We start from the raw sequence: 20606 nt of genomic DNA, 5'->3' as shown, positions 1-20606 counted from the left end.
ATACTTTTAGTATACCATCATGCCCAAATAAAACATGCTTTTTTACCTTATCAATTAATGAAGCTATTTCATGAGTAGTAGTAGGCATAAGCGCAATAGAATTTTGTAAGGGAGTGATTAGATTAGAAAGTGCGTCTGGCACTGATGCGGTCACCGACATACATATAGAATCTACTACATTAATGAAAATATAATTGAAAGTGGTTGCGAGATCAAAGCCTCTAAGTTCACCATTTACTGTCATAATAGTAAGGGGCGGGTGTGGATCACATTCATTAATTAAAAAGGTAATTTAACGCCAAGCTGTCACGCCACGGTCAGAAGGTACTTTGGTAAACCGATCAATAAAGTAAGGAGATTTAGCTACTTTAACATCCTGGTTAAGTTTATTTCTGTATTTTTTTAATTCAATGAACGTATTGGCATCACAGCTCTTGATAAAGTTGTGCTACAAGTGGTTTTTCGTTTTAATTCAGTTGTATAATTCCTGAGTCATCCAAGGCTTTTTAAACTTCTCGCAAGCTTTAGTTTCTTTTAGTGGAAAGGAATTGTTGTAGCACCTGTATGCACCTCATGTAGCACCGGGACAACTGTTCGACGAAGACGGTAAGAGGACAACTGGATGACGAAACTGGAATGACAATGTTGGATTGCTTGCGACGGCATAAGGTCGATGGCAAGACCACGAATGCGTGCCGAAGAATGTTTGATGATGACTCAGTGACAAGGATGGCTTGACAACGGCTGCACGTTCACGGTGGTTTGAACAACGCATCGTTCAAGCTCTTGGCTTTGCTTCAAGTTGTTGGTGGGTTAGACTTCGCCCGGTCATCTGCTAGCCGCCTGGCTAACTCAAATGGTAGAGCGGCTGCCCTGGAAAGGCGGTGGTCCCTGGGTTCAGTCCCGGACCAGGACAAATGTTTTTGGACTGCAAGACTTTTCTTTCGAGGAACCCGTGTGCGTTTCCTTTGTAGCCATTGCTACGATTAGGCGGATGTCTCATTTGCCCTTTTAATTATTTTAAAGGATGGTTAAGAGGAAGTTTTTTCTCGGGGGTTGTCATATAGATAGATGGCGGCAGAGAAATCGTTTTTATTTGGCAACCATTGCACCAACTTTGATAATGGTTGTTGCATATAAAGAAAAAGTTATGACTTGATAAGCCTTGGAAGGAAACGTTGATTTAGGCGTGAAAATGTCTGACAAAATTGTTCAAATTTAAAACTTTGCAGAAGAGCAACTCTGTTCCTAAGAATTGAAAATCGCAGTGCTGATAGCACTGCGATATCTGATTTTTTTCGCAACTGTTGGGGATTTGTAAACTTTGTGCTTCTATATCTATAACATACCGATTTTTTGCAATTTGTGTAAAAAATTTACGGGCTAAATCGGAATTCTGCTTGATATAGAGACTACAATTTAGATTTCTATCTAAAATGCAACAAGGTCTATTGAAATTCGTCTAGCAGATATCTTCGAAAAGCAATCCTGTGTTTTGCAGGTATTCGCAAGGGCGGCATAGAACTCGGCTTTGATCGAAAGCTTCCTTTTAATTTTGAGCGAGCACGGTTGTATGAAGACGCTGCAATCACGTCAACGGAGTAAAAATAATGGCGTGAAGACTGTTATGATGACGACAAAATAAGAGCGCGAGTATGGTAGGAGAATAAAGACCTCCTATCCCTGACGACGGCACGAAACCAAGGAATGACGTAGTAGTTCTGCGGAAACCCGCAAGGTGGAGAGAAGTAATGAGTAAAGGGAAAATGAGACATGTCTTTCCTTTGTAGCAATTGCTACGAACAGGTGGATGTCTCATTTTCCCTTTACTCATTACTTCTCTCCACCTTGCGGGTTTCCGCAGAACTACTACGTCAAACTCTTGCCTTTGCTTCGTGTTGTCGACAAATTCGACTTTGCCCTGCCATCTGCTAGCCGCTTGGTTAGCTCAGATGGTACAGCGGCTGCGCCGGAAAGGCGGTGGTCCCGAGTTCGAGTCCTGGACCAGGACGAATTTTTCTTCAACTATGAGGCTTTTCTTTCGAGGAACCCGTATGGGTTTCCTTTGTAGCAATTGCTACGAACCGGTGGATGTCTCATTTTCCATTTACTCATTATTTCTCTCCACCTTGCGGGTTTCCGCAGAACTACTACGTCAAACTCTTGCCTTTGCTTCGTGTTGTCGACAAATTCGACTTCGCCCTGCCATCTGCTAGCCGCCTGGTTAGCTCATATGGTAGAGCGGCTGCCCCGGAAAGGCGGTGGTCCCGTGTTCGAGTCCCGGACCAGGACGAATTTTTCTTCAACTATGAGGCTTTTCTTTCGGGGAACCCGTATGGGTTTCCTTTGTAGCAATTGCTACGAACAGGTGGATGTCTCATTTTCCCTTTACTCGAAACCAAGGAATGATAGAAAGAAATGAAAGTGATGAAATGACAATGACGGCACTGTGTGTTGTAGCTTACGCCCACGCCTACTTAAATCACTTGCAACCTCTGACCATCTCGGTTCACCTTTGACTTAAATATTTATTCACATCATGTAGCAAATATTTTGTAAAAGGAGGTTGCAGTTTGCAATACGCCCGGTACGGGACAAGCGTCCAAGAAAGCAGCTTTTGTGTATGTATCCACAAATATATCTGCTGAAATACCCACCGACCCAGCGGCACTCAATAGTCAGCAGATCCGCGGAAAACAAGGCAATGAAAGCTTCGCTTTAATAGAGTACCCACACAGATCTCCCATGCAGGGACAACCCGCCTCTTCTTTACCTCCCTCCGGATGGAGCCCTTAACTGTTCTCTTTGTCGTTAGGCTTCCTTGCCCGCTGGTTCGGCGGCATTAACAAAAGTAGATGTTGATGCTCCGATAAAATTTTACCTTGTGTATATGTCGGAATGAGAGCCAGAACCGCTGGAGAAGCACTTGGTCAGACAGGGTTCGAGGTCCGCTGGAAAGTGGTCGTTGGCCCCGAGGAAGTGCAAACTGGCAACGAACAAAGTGGCTGCTGCGCTCAGCAGAAGCGGTGCGTAATATGATGACGATGATAGCCTTAGAATCTGTGGCGTACACCCACTCTGGGGGTATGCGCCACATAAAGAAAGTATGCGCGACGTCATAAAGAAAGCAAATGTGATATAACCCTTAATTATATGCGCGAAATTTTTAAAACATGGGAGCAAGGCAAATCGCAAAAAGCCAGACTAATATGAGCAGAATGAGATAGACAGAAAGACACGAAAAGAATATTTCAGAATTACGGTAAGAGACTTATGGGCAAAATATTGCACAGACATGTAAAGTGAGGGGAGCTTTCAATCAGCCTTGCATAAGTAAAAGGAAGAGAAGTAAAACTTCACAACTTCGTGACTACATTCGGTTCATTTTCCTGAGATAACCGCAAGGTTACGGTCGTCATATATATATATATATATATATATATATATATATATATATATATATATATATATATATATATATATATATATATATATATATATATATATATATATATATATATACATATATATATATCAACAATATACGTATGCTCATCTTTCTAATACACATGGGCCATTGAAAAATTAAGGCTATATATATATATATATATATATATATATATATATATATATATATATATATATATATATATATATTGCCTTCATTTTTCAATGGCCCATGTGTATTAGAAAGATGAGCATACGTATATTGTTGATGTAGATACGTATTTCTCCATATCTATATTGAAGCCAGAAAGCTGCATTCATGCAACTGCTACACTATGCGAAATTCCTAAAACTTGTCGTCTTCAGTTAGGCAATGTCCGACTGACTTTTATAACAAGGTCAGTAGCGTCAGGCTAGACGAAGCACTATCACAAAGTGGAAATTGTCAGTGGGGTCATATGGAAAGCAGACTACGGAATATTGGTAATGATGATGAAGATTATGATGGCGATAGACTTCTACCATAGCTCGTACCCAGTAAGAAGGATACGCCATAAATCAGGCGGCAGTAGATAGGTAAAGAAAAATCATATTTTAATATGAGAAATGCAAAGAAAAAGAAAAACCAATGAATATTTCAGAATTACTAGACTAGTATGCCAGTGAACAGTCTTTTTAACTGAAGGGTTAATTTGATAAGAGGTTACAAACCAACAGAGAATGAATATAATACTTATAAATACTTTCGAGAAACCAATTTCAGTTAAATGGATGCTGTTCTGATAGGTGAAATAACGCTGCAACGGTGTCACGCTGACGTTTAGTTCTTTTTCTTTCTAAGTATGATAAAGGAAGGCATGGCACTCACTGTTTGGCTTATTAAGGATTTTAACATTTAAAATTTATTTCTCTTTATCCCTCTCCTAATTAAATGAACCCGCACTATCGCAGTCAGTAGTGAGCACAAAGGAAGGAGAAAGAACTAGGAGGGAGAATGAAGTCACGGATCTAGTATTCGCGAGGCAATCTTTTCTGACGGACTACTCTCTCAGATTTCACTCGGAAAACTATGGGAAATGCGCACATTACGCGTTAAACCTTGCACATACGAATAGGTTTGCTGCGTGGTAGATTTGTGTGCCCTTTCCACCTCTTTATCCAGCCTGTGCCTTTCGCGTTATGCTCGCTGCATTTCATGTCTTAAGTTTTCGAAACATTGCTTCCCTTGCAACGGCAAGAGTACTCCCGAAGAGTTCGCCCAGATATATGCTCATTACACCTGCCGAGCAGCCTCACAGGAGGCGCAGTGGTCAAGCGCAGCGGCGTGGTGTGACTAGAGAAGGTGAGTGAATAAACTTTTATTGCGTCCAGCAAAAAGCGCTAAAATGCACACCCGGCTAATACCATGACGGGACTCACAGGTCTAGCCTGCCGGCCCCATCACGGGTGCGCTGGACGGCCAGGATTTGGTCTTCAAAAAACGGGACTTGGCAGAAGTGCGACCTGCTCTGCCTTGGTAAAGATCGGGCACAACAACCCGCACTCCTTGAGCATGCGAGAGAAGTAGCAGCCTCATCACAGGCCACGGAAGAACGATTCGGGTAAATTGCAGGATAGCTGTTTAGGGATGCCGGATTTCGGTAGAAGTTAGTTTGCAAGAGACTGAGCGTCACCACCTGTGGTCTGTTTAGCTTGGAATAGGAGCGTCTCTGTGTCAGGGGAGAGAGTCGCCCGATATGAAAGCAGCGCAGTCGGTAAATCCACACATAGCCTCGGAGGTAGAATCAGGGAGGATCAGAACAAACCCCTTAATCGCCCTGACGTGGGCAAGGAACCAAACGATGGGGTGTGTATGAAGCTGTCGTCGTGTTTGGCACCTTTCAGAATTTGAACTACCTACCAAGCTACCCGGCCTTTCTGGAATGCCCTGACCGCAGCTTTCGAATCGTTATCCACCCTGTTTTTCTGACCGTCTTGCATGGCGAGTGGCTACGTTTTCGGCCAGCTCCGGGTCCGTCATCCGGACCCAGGCACAGTTGATGACATTGCCCAGCATGTCCACGACAGGAACAGCAAAAGCGTTGCCGTCTCGGTACGCGGCAGTGTCCACGAAGCTTGCTTCAATCTTGTCATTGTACATTTGCTTCTGTATATTCGACGCTCTTGCACTGCGGCGACCTGCATTGTGAAGAGGATGAACGTTGCGGGGAAATGGTACGACGACGGTCACGTCCCCCATTTCTCTGTAGATTTTGGTGCTGTCAGCCAAGATCGTTGTGGGGGTGCGTCCGATCTCATCGAGGATACGCCTGCAGCCCGGCGTGGTGGACACCCGACTTAGCTGGGCCCGTTCCTAAGCCTCAACAATCTCCTCCGTGGTATTGCGTATGCCGAGCCGTAGGAGGCCCTAGGTTCGCGTTCTGATGGGAAGCCGGAGGTCTCTCTTGACGAATTTTGTAATGAGGGCATTGAGCTTATTCCGCTTTGCTCTGAGCCAATTGTGCATGGCCACCGCGTAGGTGAAGTTAAAAGGCAAAAGGCGTTGATCAGCCAGTCAAAGAGCCAAAGAATTTATTCAGACAACGTATGGCACAGTAGCCTAGGGCGCAGACCAAAAGGGAAGGTAATGCCTGCTTTCCTGGGCGGACATCGTAGCAGGCAAAAGACTGAACGCTCCCAGCAAGCCCTCAATCCCCCCGCCCACATAGGTGGACCCCCGTGGCCGGGAGCTTCAGGCCCTACGAGAGGAGGTGAGTCGTCTTACCTCTCTCATCAAGACTCCCACCTTTAACCCACTACCGCCTTCACCAATCGCCCTTACCACCCTACTCACGCCGCTACCTCAAACACCCACCCTTCACTACCAACAACACTACACTACTTCACTACAAACACCGCCCCTTCACTACCAAACGACTACCAAACGCCCCTTCACAATTTTCCGAGGCAACTTCGGACCTCGTCATGATGACGAAGCGAGTTCCTACTTGGTGACGCGATCACTCAACATTTTCAGCATTACCGTCCACGAAAATAATAAATTTTGCACAGAATTGTTACCACCTAATGCGCGTACTCCTGCTCCAAGGCTCTGTTAAAGCAGGATGACATGATTTCAAATTTCTCATTTGTTTCCTTTAAGGAAAGGTCCTTGACCTCGAAAGCCTTAAAACATGTATAACTTACAGTGGCAAGTCTTCGAGCACCGTGAACAAACTGCTCTAATAATCTTTATATCAACAACTTTCATTTTTGTTTTGCAGAAGGCGTATGTGTCATGACGCAGAAGGAGGTCACGTGGCAGCAGAACATCACGACGTTTGGAGACTCACTTAGGCTCTCTCGGTCATCTGCTGTGACTGTTGTCTGCATCAATTGTGCGAGTAACAACACTATTGCTATGCGGCTGCTCATAGCACACCACTTTGTGAACCGGGGTGAACGCCGAAACGTCACGATGTTCTGATCCCACTTAACTACTTTCTGCGTCATGACGCATATATGTACGCCTGCTGGGCGACGATGCCAAAACTGGTCCACAGAAAACCTATTGTAGGAACTTATTTACGGATCGCCGAAGTTTGCCAGCATATCATTTTTTAGGCTTGCGGGGTCGAAAACCTTCGTTTAAAGCAAGAACAGAAAATGTATTGCCAGCAGCATTAGTTAAACGTGAAAAAAAAAATTAAATCAAGGGGTTTTACGAGCCAGAACCTCGATTTGATAAGAAGGCACGCCGCAGTGGGGGGCTTCGGAATAATTCGGACCACCTGAGAGTCTTTAACACGCACCTATATCTAACTACACGGTTCTTTTCGTACCTCACCCCCATTGCGATATGCGGCCGCCGAGGCCGCCGGGTTTCGAGAACGCAAGAATTTAAACCAGCGCCTGGATCCGTAACAGCCACAGCGTTCACCTGCATAAACAGTGGTGGTAACACCTAAAAGCTGCGAGTCATATCGCATTGTTTATGCAGGGGAGCAGAGACCGCAACTGCTATAGCTCGTACCGATTGTGTTTTGGGTTAAAACACGATCAAGACGAGCTATAGGTTGTAGTTCAAGCTGTGGGTCAAGTAGTATGTCAGCGATAACGTTTCCCGAATTGTAACTGTAGTCGGAGAATGGAGCTCCAAGCAACACCGAGCACCTAAAATAACAAAAAAAAAGACAGCCTTTCCTTTTTTTCATGTCGCGCTGTGTTCAATTTAGTTCATCCCTGCTTCAAAACGAGTGGTGCAACCCACGTCGTACACGTCGCCGCGACTTTCCTTTATATCTATTCACTTTCGCACGTGAGACGCCCAGGGATTGAAACTCGTAAGGAAAGCGGTCGCACACCCTAAAGGGAACGATCTGTGTCTGAACTTTCCAAAGGCAACGGCTCGACACAGCAGAAAAAATGCAACGCCGCATCGTAAACAAGGGTGCGTCACCCGATTCGAAAACGTCACTTCGCCTGCCGCCCTTTCCTTCTTTATTTTTTTGCCGCGCTACATCGAGCGCGTCCACCGCGGCTGATTTTGTGGTCCTGGGCGGTGTTTCCTTTACGGAGTCAACGAATCAAGGCCGCATCATACCGCGAGGTCACTTCCATTACGAGGATCATTTTTGGCGAATGCACATTGCATGCAAGGAAAAAGAGGTAGTGGTTTCCGAACGAGCTACGCCGAAGTCAGTGGCGAATTTCACCGTTTGCACTGTGGCGCTCATTGTTTAGATAAATTCGGTTGTGCTGTATGCCCCTTGCACATCTGCATTTCCAGACGATTGACAACTGGGAAGACAATGTTTTAAAAAAAAAATGGTAACAGACATCTCTTGACGCGAAGCTTCGTTCAGTTCCTGGACGTTCATTGAGCAAACAAGGGAAAAAAATGTGCAAGAGGTAAAAATAAAACGAAAAACGCCAAAGCCGTAGCGACTTGCTCGGGATACGTATCCAGGACCCAGAATTCTACGACGCACATCAAAAATACCATCACCATCGTCGCAATACTATTTAGGCCCGTCGCATAAACGACCTAGGCATGCCGTTCAGCGGTACGCAGTTACACCAGCGGCCTCGATAAGCGCACACATAAAAAAAAACACGAAAGAAGGCAGACGTAGCACGAGCGCTTGTCCTCTGTATTTACAGTACTGCCTTCATCCGATTGCCTGTTAAACCCGCAAGTGTAAGCAAACTAGTCCTGCAACACGTTCTACCAATTCGTGGTACCGAAAAGGGCAGTCGTGCTGCAAACTCAACTTGAACAAAAGTGGGGAACGTAAAGGTCCTCATATCGTTCCATATACTTGTGTGCGCATGCGGGCATGCCTGCTTTTTCGGTGCAACGAATTTTTAGCGACTTCCTTAACTTTCGGTCGTTGAAGCACATTCCATTAAGTTGCATGTGCAATCACGCGCTAGCGAATTTGTAATTTCTATAACACTCACGCCAGCGTAAGGGAATCGGAGCCCACCACCTCGCTCTCGACAGAACGCCCACGTATATACCGAGCAACCGCGACAAAATTTGTTTAAGCACGGCATAAAATGAAACGCTCTACGATCGCCGCATAGCAGCTGCACCTGCACCATGGTGTTACCTGCACACTGGAGATGCGATTGCAGCGGCTTATCGCAGTAAGTCGCAATAACGCCTCTACGCAAGAAATGTCACGCACACTTATCCGCCGTACGTGGGCATTAACCGTCTGCTTCCATTTCACGCTCACCTCGCTTTAGTATTCAGAGGATGGGTAATATACATGCACTCAAGGTGACTGTCGCGATGTTATAGTGTTCGACCTTAACGACGAACGTTGCATATATGGACGAAATGTCGTGGTGCAACTGTCTCAAGGTCTTCCACTTTCGAGTGAAAAAAACATAATTGTAACGAGATACGAGAACGGGACGATGTGGTCTGGGCACGTAATTGTAAATGGCGCTGTATACACGTAGGACGAAGAACAAGGCCAGCCACACAAATCGGCATTGCCAACTGAAACTTTACTGGAAGCACAGAGCACGGGCGTGTGTGCGCCTCCGCTCATGTGCGTTTCGCGTCCATTTGCGATTATGGAAAAGATAACGCTACTGCAATGAATGAATGGATGGTCGTTTTTTGCACCGACATAATTGAGCATTTGCATGCTCTGTCCCACTGACAGCGAGAAGCCAGACCACCACAGCTTTGATATGGACCCAGAAGATGCTAAAGCAGAGGGAGCTGGTGACGACGACTAAGTCGTATAGAAATACGGTAGCTGCACCGCTGCCAACGTAGAGCGAAACCATTGGCAAATCGAAAACCGAGCCTTAGCTGTTGTGTGAGGTGTTAAAGCATCGACGAGCACGCGAAACGTTAGAGATACGCACGGGTCATAGTTGTTGATACGCCCCCTGTCAAATCCCTCCGCTCGAAACTTTACAAGAATATAATGCCTGGTTGAAGGACACTTTATAACCTCTAGTGTTACGGCCAAAGATTCCAGCCATCTGAATGCACGAACCGCAGCAATAAAATGTGACCGCATCAACATTTCGACATTCCAGCACGACGCGATATCACTATGCGCACCTTGCGCAGTAGCCCAGTCAGGCATGCACCCGGACCTCCATGGCCTATTGGAAAGGCGTAAGATCGCGTCGCGAGACCGGTGCAATTTCGTAACAATATGGGTAGGACAACGCGCTGCAAGAATGAGTATACGCTTTCTCGTCTGTAGTTTCGCTATTTTCACTTGCTGTTTGCAAACCTGCACAAAGTGGCAATATTTTGAAGTTTCTACATGTCGCATTTTGCGATTCTTTCCCTGGCACGGCCTTGTAAACGACAACGCGGTAGGTAACAAAGCGCGGCACGCTAGATAAAAAAGCCATTGTAAGAACAACTGCGGACAAGAAATGCCGCAGAAAAGGGACACAGCTTATGAAGACATGCTGCTTGTTCACTTTAAGCATGCCGGACTACCATGGCATCGCCCATTCAGATGCCTGTTACGTATGGGCAGATTTTATGCGCATCCGAACTTCTTGGACAATGCATTTAAGTGGTGGCCCAACAGTGGGCCACCACGCACGAGTGCCAATGTTTGACTGCCTACCTGGTTCTTTGTTTGAGGGGGCAAAAGTATTTCAACAATAGTCTGCTTCGTTCAATTCCACCGTGTTGCCATCACCACATTATAGTAATTTCATTTATTGTTGTTCACCCAGGCCGCTTGCACGAGCTCAACGCCAGCCCCAGAAAGGCGACACGGGGGCGTGACCGCAATTATGTCGTCCCGGGAACTTCCAGGCAGGTTCGATCTTCGTCTAGTGGCCTTCGTCGCCATCCTATTGGCCTCGTCCGTGGCGAGCCCTGTGGCGGCCACGTCTGCTCACGTGACCTATCACGTGGTACGCGTGCCGCTGGTCACTGTGCGCCAGGCGGACGCACCGATCACGGCCGCGGACCCGCCGGCGTCCACGACGACGGAGCTCACCGAAGAGTACGACGACGACGACGCTGACGTCGTGGCGGGCGGCGCTGGTGAAGTCGACGACGACGACGAGGGGGCGCCCTCTTCCATGGAAGACGTAACTTCGTCACCGACGACGGCCACGTCGCCCGGAACTTCTGCCGCTCCGACGAGGCCCAGGTGAAGTGTACAGGAAGGATTGTGGTAGCGCGAAACAAACCATGCAGGCAAGAAAGGCAGATCGAGACAAAGAATAATATATGTAAACGCATGACTTCTATAACCGCATTTCCTTAAGTACTGATAAACCTTTGCTTTAGATGGTTAATTACAAAGATTGCTTGTACAGATGTCCATTCTTTTAAGCGCGCCATACGAACTCTAGTGTGCTCGGTCAGAGACCACCGCCAAACATGCATTGCCTTTTTTCCCTGTCCCCTATTGAAGTTTTATGTAGTTTCAAGCCATAAACAAACTTTATACGATAAATGAGTGCTCAAGGTCTATTTGTGTGAAGGAAATCAGGCGAAGTATGGTTCACTGTGGAAGTTTCACATGTGAAACGACCCGCATGACTCCCGTTCCATATCAAGTTTATTCTCATGCCGCGCATGTAACAGTCTGCATACAAAGTTTGGAAACCCCACCTCGAGTAGTAGAGATTCGCAACCCATGCAGTTTAGTTGAAGGGACCACGTAGCAAGCTTCGAATCCCTAAGGTCAGAACAAAGAAAAACAACGATCCTAATTGCTTTGAATTCTGAGTGATGACGTCACAAATGGCCCCCAATGTACGAACCGACAACAGGTTCATTTACGCGTATAGCGCCTTTGGAATTTCTGACATAGGCTGCGCTATTTTGCAAGTCCTGCCACCCACGACCCACGTACGCGAATGAACTCGGGTAAAAGACTCGAAGCTTGCGGCCTCGTATCTGTCGTTCACGTATCAAAAATCGCGTTACTTGGACATCGCCTAGTGAACTGCAAAAATAAGAGCGTGGTTCGAAGCACTGATTCTAATCTTCATGATACGAAAAACTTCATAAAGTAACGCATCCTAGAGATTTTCTCATGCGATTGGAAGCCTATCACCACTTTTGCTCACTTCGATACAGTAGCACAGATGTAAAAGTCTTTTTTTTTTTGCAAATAGCCAGGAAATGCAGGTGTCATAAGGCGACGCTTTCTGCAAAACTCATTTTATGATTTTCACACAGCGCTGTGCCCAACATTTCAGGCATAGCACTTGCACAACAGCCATTATGTTCTGCGAAGATCAATTAGTCTGGTCTTTTGAAGAAAGCGAGAGAAAAATTGGGCTGACCTGCAGTGGAGATTAGCGGTAAGCCAATTAGTTTAGTGCAGAGGCTTTCTTAAATATCCATTGTTTCGTCACCATGAATTTCATGGCTCGTGAAAACTCACAGTGGAAAAGCGAAAAGATTGAGCTTTGAAGCCCATCCACATACCACGCATCCATCCGATAAGCCTACGCTCGATGGTGATAGGATTAGATAAAAGCAAGTACAATCTCATGCCCCTGACAGAATAATAACGTCTAGGCAAAGATGAGTGCAGGCTATAAATAGTGCAATGTGCGCTCCCGCATTATCTTCGAAAGTTGCGCTTTGCACTTTTTGCTTAAACCTGACTTTGCCACCCCCTGACTGTTCTTTTTTTTTTCATCTGTTTGCTATCGTACAGCCTTTCCAACGCGTACTCGCCCGTTCGAGTGTCGGCGGCCAAAGCAGAAACGGAACCACCAGCACCCACTAGCCCAAGCACTACTACTAGAACCACTAAAACCACCACGATGACCACAAGGCGTCTCACGACCACTACGCCTACAACTACCGCGAGGCGCGCAACTACAGGGGCGGCTCCGCTCCCCGGTGCACCGGTGAGGCGCAGGCTGCCACGAACAAGATACTCTGCGCCTACCCAGTCCCGGTCGGACGACGCAGCATACCCGCGCCGCGAGGACATCCACCCATGCCAGTACCTCGAGCTGCCCAGCAAGATACCCGGCGACGTCGAGATGGTTGCCATATGCAAGAACATCCGGAACCGCCAGGTACGCTTCGCACATTGCCAGCTTAAAGGGACGCTAAAGGCAAATGTTAAGTCAAGCTAAAGTGACACATTAGTGCTCGAGAATCTCTAAGGCATCAATATTATCGCGAACGGAGCCTTAATAATCGAGAAATTGAGGTAAATGCAGGACATAGTTAAAGACTCCCCCGGGACATGCCAGCAGTTGCCTGATGACGAAAGCACTCCACACTTAAATTCTGTCACTTTTCGCAACGAATGGCTGTGTACTACGCAGCCATTCGTTGCGAAAAACATCCTTGTATTATAAGACGAAATGAAATGCTACTTGTCCAGTTCCATCTTATGTTTAGAAAAAAAGAACTCATTGAAATTACTGTTAACGACGGCATGGGAGGTCGAAAGGTTTCATTTTCGCTCGACTCCCTGCCACCCATGCTTTAGCGTTTCACTAGTTTCATTACACGCGTAGTGCTGCGCTGGTTTTGCTGGCTCGTGAGACTCGCACAATCTGAAAGTAGCAGAGAACTCAACTTCCATGTGATGTCGTGGGATGTCCGAACAGTCTACGCCACTCGACCAAAAAGCAGCTGCAGCAGCGAATTCATTACTTTGTATTGGCTCGGTACACCGTCTGTTGGTTGGGGTTTTACTCACCAACACCACCAAAAGCAGCAGGTTGTGATGGAGTATGCAACGTGACACCACTCTCCCGGTTGGGTGGCAGGAGATTTAAATTTCGGAAAAGGCATTCGGACCCTCCAGATGCAATTTTTATCGTAAACCAAGTCTTCGCACTAAGCAAGCGTTGCAAGACTTCTGGAATGGTATTTAAACCATCCATGTCGACTTAGTATTTGCCTTTAGCGCCCCTTTAAAAGGACCACTCGCATCGTGTGAAGTAAAGGTCAACATGCTAAGCCCTAGAGGGGAAAAAAAGAAAAAGAAACAAGAATCGGAGAACACTGAACAATTCACTATAATTCTTCTATCTACGAAATAGTTATGACTTTGGTATTCAGCGGCTGTAAGAATTGTGGAATCGCGGCACACTAGGTTTCCTCCATAGCCGCAATCATCGTAGTTTTCACACGTGAGCTCAAAAAAGGACATGCGCTGCACTAGAGTGGCCATCGTTTATATCTTTATGAGCAACACAATCTTACTGCTACATGATGTCAGCAAATTCTGCTGTCATGATGTCACAATAACGCTGGTCTGAAATTTCCTAGCCACACGCGCACACACACGCATCACGCACACACGCCGCGAACGATCACACACGCATACAAGCACTCGCGAACATGCAAGCGCAAATATGGAGGCACACTCCCGCGCAATCATCCACAGAATGCACAAGCGCATACAACCATACCCACACGCTCAAGACATGCACACGCATAACCATTCTGTACCATCTCGGCTGCTTCTCAAAGACCTGCACGTGCTAGCAGGTTGCATAACACTGCCTCTACCATTACCTGCTTAATGCCAACTATAATAAATCGCTTTATGGTTTAAATTTGGCGCTTCTTCAATGTGCCCTCTGGCGGGAGAGTGCAAAACTATTTCCTCCTGTGGTGGGATTTCACCACCACTGTCTGACCTGCTTTAACTGCTTTAACGCAACACCAATGTTTCGACTAAGTGTCAAAATGAATATATTGTTAGAATGTCTTGTTGTCTTGTTACATGTCTTGTTGTAGTCAGTTGAAACATTTCGACCCTCAGCCGATATCCTGAAATATAATTTTGAAATGAATGTTTCCCATTTAGTTACACTTGTGTGTTGCTCTGAAGTTCCGAAGGAGAATGTCGAGAATTCGTGGACATGGTGATCCGAATAGAGCGCTCACGTGATCCCTCGACTGACGTCATTCTCGCGCCCCGTTTTTCACCGCTACGCCTGGCGCGCGAGGAGGGGCGAAACTTCCACGAAAATTTAAATGGTCATTGCAGCGCTACTACGTGCACAATCGAGAAAATAACTTCAATAGTTGAGTTATACAGTGGCAGCCTTCGATCCACCGTAACACTTCCAATTCTAAAACCTCTGCAGCTTCCCTTTAATGCGCCGTGTCCTAATTCACTCCATCTGATGCGTTAGGAAATTTATAGCATGCGCAAAATAGGTGCACTCACTTTTGTAATATCCGCGCTCCTGTGCATCCGACTTCACCCCAAATAGAAGGCGGTGGCCAAGAGCGCCGACTGTTTTTCTATTTGTTGCCTTTGCCTATAATTAGCTCTAACATTCACAAAAAAGAGTGTCTGCATTCCTGCGTATTTCTAGATGTAGGCTCTGCAGTAGGAATAACGGTCGCAAGCCAGCACTTTTCACAATAGCAGTGTGCTCACTGTAACGGACAAGATTTCAAGCACTCACGCAATCCAGTCTGTGTGCTAGCTATCCATAGAAGGGTAGAATGTTAGGGTTTATGAAGAAAATAGCGTTTTGTTGCACAACGAGGTATTTGATAACGCCATTTTAGTCGAAAGCTATGGGGAGTTACATGAGGTACTTTATAACGATGGTCCCCGAAATGTCTCTGGGCTATGGAATGCAGTAAAGCCGAAGAAAAATCTGGCATTGATAATGCCTCAAACATGTCGGTGTTGCCCTCAAGACAGAAGTTATAAGCTATAACTTTTAAAAGGGAGCGCGTTAGTGAGTTAATTATTTTTTGCCAACGAAGAGCGCAATGTCCGTAGGCAGTAATTCCGTATTGGATGACACTGTAGCACAACGCATGCGCGGTGGTTTTCCTGACTGATATCGGCGTGAGGTGAGGAGCGAATCCTCTGATATACATAATAAACATGCGAATTCCATGATAGATCGCTGCCAAACGCAAACTGACATATTTTACGGATGATGTGTAGTCGATAGGATCGCAAGAACATGGATTGCAATATGAATTAAGTACTATTAGTTCCCTAGTCAAGTGTACTCGCTTTAAAGGACTTCGAAAGCAGACCAGTTGCGTTTTTATTATGTTAATGTCGATTGAATTTGTGGCGAACTAGTCCATTGCCTTCTTTGCTGCTTCTTGTAAAGGAGAAGCTGCGTCAGAATATTGGCTTGCATGAGAAACCAACACTGTATCGTCTGCATACTGCAATATCTTAATGGGGACTGCATTAGACAGATCATTAACGTAAATTTTTAATAGAACAGGGCTTAATACTGAGCCTTGTGGAACAGCAGCTTTGATTGGCAAAATGCTGCTGGGAGAGTTTTGAACTGAGACGTACTGAAACCGGTCCCGGAGAAAATTATTGAGAAGTGGCAGAAACAAATCATGGAATCCCATCATCGAAAGCTTTGTTAACAACAAGTCATGGCAGACATTGTCAAATGCCTTGCTTACATCAAGGGAAAACACGGGGAATGTGGGAGATGGAAATTCAAGACGATGAGCAAAACGTGAATAAGGTGAATGCAGGAGCCAACGTTTCGACATGGGGACTTGTCTTCTTCGAGGCGACGTACGCTTTCCTCGCCACAGTGTATAAAGGTGGGGTTCTTCTAAATGGGAGAGGGTTGAGGCGGGAGGATGCGAAAATGAGGGAAGATGTGCAGTGCTGTCAACTGTGTTTCATGCTTTATATATCTTTGTATAAGTGCGTATGTAGACTTCTGGATGCAAGATGTTTTTCCCTGCAGTGACCCTCAAGAGAGGGTCAACAGCATTTCTAAATAAAAATTACAAGAGATAACATGATTTAGCAAACTGTGCAGAACTAAACTTACACTGAACGTTATCAATAATAATTCAAAGCAACAAGAAAAAAGTTTGTTTACGTATCGAGTTCCGGTCATGTTCGACGAATTAGGGCACCTGCAGATGAGTGCCCTCGCAGCTTCCTCATACAGCTTCCCAGGATCTCTAGTAAGATATCCAACAATGGCAAAAAACAACTTTTCCCAGCAACTTGTGCTATGTCTGCTGACAGGGAAAAGAGAAATGAGACTTGCACAGTGTGTTTATACCAGTTATCACAGAATACGTAACGTTCAAAAGTGGCACTAGATTTTAGCAGGAAACAACTACATCAGTTATGCAAATTATGATGCTAGGAACTGCTATCGTAGCTATCCTCATCAGTGGAAGTCACTATGCTTCCTTAGTATGTTTGCTAATATACACATGCAAGACATACACCATCCACTGTGAGGCTATGAAATAGGCTGGACTGTATTACATTATCAAGTATGTGCTCTAAACGTCTGCTTTGAGTGACAGTAAGGAGGCGAAGCTCATTTCGCCACTGCACGCTTTTTTTGTTTCTGAGATACCAAACCTTATTGTTTTGTATGAGATGCAGAGCCACTCCTTCAGTGGAAATTGTGACACACGTGCCTCAAGATTGCCCTAGAGCAACACTTACATTTTGTACGTGCTGACGTCGTTATACAGCCACTGAACAACTCTGCGGTGTTTTTCAAAATATTGTCCTTTGCTGTGCCTTTCGATGCTCAGTTCTATGTGCGGGGGTGTATTTGGGAGCACGTACACCTTGCCTGCACTTGGAACCACTGCATCTCATGCAACTTTAAATGTTAAGGACATCACTAATCCTGTATAAAAATTACTATTAGATTGCATATTACATATTAATTACTAAAATTAGTATGAATCGTGAGTGCATATGGAAGTTATACGGGATTAAAACAGAAATAATACTACACAATCACACACAGAAGCGAGATATGTAACGAAAACAATCGATGAACATGAAGCAGCTAAGCAGAAGCAGTTCCGAGTAATTTTCTTGCAGCAGTGGGAAAATAAGAAGGAAAACAAATGAGTGTCACAAGTGAAATCATGGATAGAAGATTTAGGTCGCGTGAAGCCCCTCAAGTTTGCTTGTGTCATGGCAATTAACCAAGAAAGTTTAAGTACATACAATTGAAAACACAAACAAAGCAACAAGATTGTTAGTGAATGAACGTTGTGTTTTTAAGGAACCCGTGGTGTTAGTTGCTGCGCAATCAGATTTGTGCAGTGACAGTTCCCGGTGACAGTGACAGTGAAGTTCCCAGTGACACTTTAGCGCGTTTTTTCTCCTGTCATTGCAACGTACGGCTACATGAAAAACATACGTACCAACTAATATTTCCAATGTGCGAGAAGGTTCACACGTCGTTCTCGCTGTTCGCACACTCAACATCGTAGTTGCCGCCATCGTTTTCTGTATCGGCTGTCGGTTCGAACATACAAGGCGAAAATACAAGCTGTCGGAGACAGCGAGAACGTTCCATAATGCATACAACTCATCTCTGAAGAGAGACCAGAACAACGTGCTACGCTCTGAAACGGCGGCGCCGACCTATGATCCCCGTGAATGACGTCACACTGGTCTCGACCAATCACGGGCAACGGCGGCGTTCGCGCGATGCCCTGAGGCGCTGGTGAGCGTTTTTTTGGAAAAAATAGCCGCTTGCGTTTGTTTCGGCCCTTCTTGAACCAGATATTCTTGTTCAATGGACTAACAACTATAATGCCGCAGGGAAGTCATTTTTTTCTAAAAGTGTTTCAGCTTCCCTTTAAAGAACAAAATTCAAATGAGGAGTATGAACGAACATTTTGTTCAAGCCGGTTCATGTACCTCGAAAGGAAGCCAAAGAAGAGTGGTTGATGCAATCGATATCCTGCCGGTGACCAGCTCCAACTTTCTGCAACCGAGAGATAGCGGTGAGATGCAAAACGTGATAAACAAAATGAAAAGCACATACTCGGCATGACCTGAAGGAATTCAATGGGAGCCGATCAAATATGTCTCAACCGAAATAAGTGTCGTTCTAGCTGATATCGTTAATTTGCCAATATCTTCAGAAATTTTGTCTGATATGCCAGTAGCTGCTCGCATAACACCAATCCATAAAAGTGGTGCGAAAAAACAAGTCTTAAATTATAGACCAATATCGGTCTTAAATATATTTTCAAAGCTTTTGGAAAGCGTCGTGGTTGAAAGGCAGTGGTCTTTCTCCACAAAACACAATGTAACCTCAAAGTATTAATACGATTTCTGAAAGAATAAGTCGGCACATCAAGCCCTTCTAGATATCAACGATAAAATAATTGAGAACATCGAAAAAGATAAGTTAGCACTTGGCCTTTTTTTTATTTGCGGAAGGCTTTCGGCTCGACGGAGCATGAAATATTAGTACATAAACTAACAATCTAAGGATTAGGCGGGGTCGAAATTTATTACATAAGAATTTATTTAACGAATCGAAACTAATTTCTTCAGATGAATTGTATTCCCACTGAAACTTTGCCTATAAAACAGGGTGTACCTCAGGGCTCAAAACTGGGCCCACTATTGTTCTTAATTTGTGTAAATGATATTGTACGAATGCCCGACTCTCCTGACTTGGCAATGTATGCCAATGATACCAACGTGTCCTTTACATGCATGGACAGTTCTGAACTTTCTGTCAGCTTTAATGCTTATCTAAATCACAGATCAGTTGGTTTAGTTAAAACAGTCTTCAATTAAATACTGCAAAAACAACATACATTTTATCGAGGGCTCGTAACAAGAACATACCCAATGACATTAATATTAACTTCAATGCTACAGCAATTAACCATCTCCAAGAACAAAAATTCCTTGGCGTATAGTTCGATGAACATTTATTTCAGAGTTCGCATATAAGCAGACTATGAAAAGACCTTGCTAAATCTGTCGGTATAATGAACAGGATAACGCTCCCGATTCCGCTTTGGCTCACACAACAGGTATACAATGCTCTCCTTTACTCTGAATTCTGCTACGGGGTCCTGGTTTAGGCAACAACTTGAAAAACAAACAACAAGTTAATTCTTTTAGTGAAACGAATCCTTCGTATATACAGCAATTGCCACGGCCGTTTGGTAGACCTTGAAACAGCTCCATTATGTCAACACTAGGGCCTTCGTCAAGCCCACAGAAGGTATTATAAGAAACTTTTGATCACCCTACATAAACGAAAATTATTCACCAAAATAAACAACGATGAAATATCTCGTTATTCACTTAGCCGGAATATCAGACACTTCCCGAAAACAAGAGCAAATTATGTTAAACAAACATTCATACAGCAGTGGATAGAAATAATTAATAAGGTAGGAGAACTGCTAAATCATACCACTTAAGAAATCTGCTACAAAAACGAGCTTAGTGCATTATTACTCGGCGATGACATCTGCTTTCACTAATTATTGATATTTTCATTTTATTGCATCGGCATGTATGCTTGTATTACTTAACAAAAAGTGCATATTTGTGCTAACGTTTATGCGGCTTGCTCATTCCAATGAAGAAATATTGTAATCATTTTTGTTACTGAAATTCTGCTTTCTTTTGCGAAATACATGTACGTTTTATTTTTATTTACTTGTACTTATCATAACCGCTGTTCTAATTGTGGGGTCTTGGACCTCTGTCGTGCCTTTGTGCCTTTAGTCCCAAACTCCCCTCGCTCGGACTAGAAATAAAGTCCATATGATAAATTCCGGTGCCGCCAGAAATACGCCGGTTCTTCGTGATGGACAGGGATGTACCAATACGTGGCGCTCAGTTGTTCGTATTGCCACCGGGTAATATGAACCCACTCCTATGCATTAGGAACTCAGCTGGGGATTATTCTCCTACAGTTTT

At 44.8% G+C, this 20606-nt stretch overlaps 2 protein-coding genes across 5 annotated transcripts in view; one reads left to right on the top strand and one right to left on the bottom strand.

Moving 5' to 3' along the window:
* Positions 1–3020, bottom strand: part of LOC135904227 (uncharacterized) — a 90651-nt gene extending 87631 nt beyond the window's left edge. For all 4 annotated transcript variants that reach the window (XM_065434864.1, XM_065434865.1, XM_065434866.1 and 1 more), the window contains exon 1: positions 2882–3020. The gene's annotated coding sequence lies outside the window, so the exon portion shown is untranslated. The remainder of the gene's footprint in view (positions 1–2881) is intronic.
* Positions 1–20606, top strand: part of LOC135904210 (uncharacterized) — a 411027-nt gene that overhangs the window by 13560 nt on the left and 376861 nt on the right. The window contains exons 2-3 of the mRNA XM_065434850.2: positions 10657–11081; positions 12609–12978. Coding sequence (XP_065290922.2) covers positions 10717–11081; positions 12609–12978 — 735 coding nt within the window. The 5' untranslated portion in view covers positions 10657–10716. The remainder of the gene's footprint in view (positions 1–10656; positions 11082–12608; positions 12979–20606) is intronic.

The sequence above is a fragment of the Dermacentor albipictus genome, chromosome 10, assembly GCF_038994185.2.
Source record: "Dermacentor albipictus isolate Rhodes 1998 colony chromosome 10, USDA_Dalb.pri_finalv2, whole genome shotgun sequence".
NCBI classification, from domain to species: Eukaryota; Metazoa; Arthropoda; class Arachnida; order Ixodida; family Ixodidae; genus Dermacentor; species Dermacentor albipictus.
Note: the sequence above shows the minus strand (reverse complement) of the source record. Positions and strands in the feature narration are given on the sequence as shown.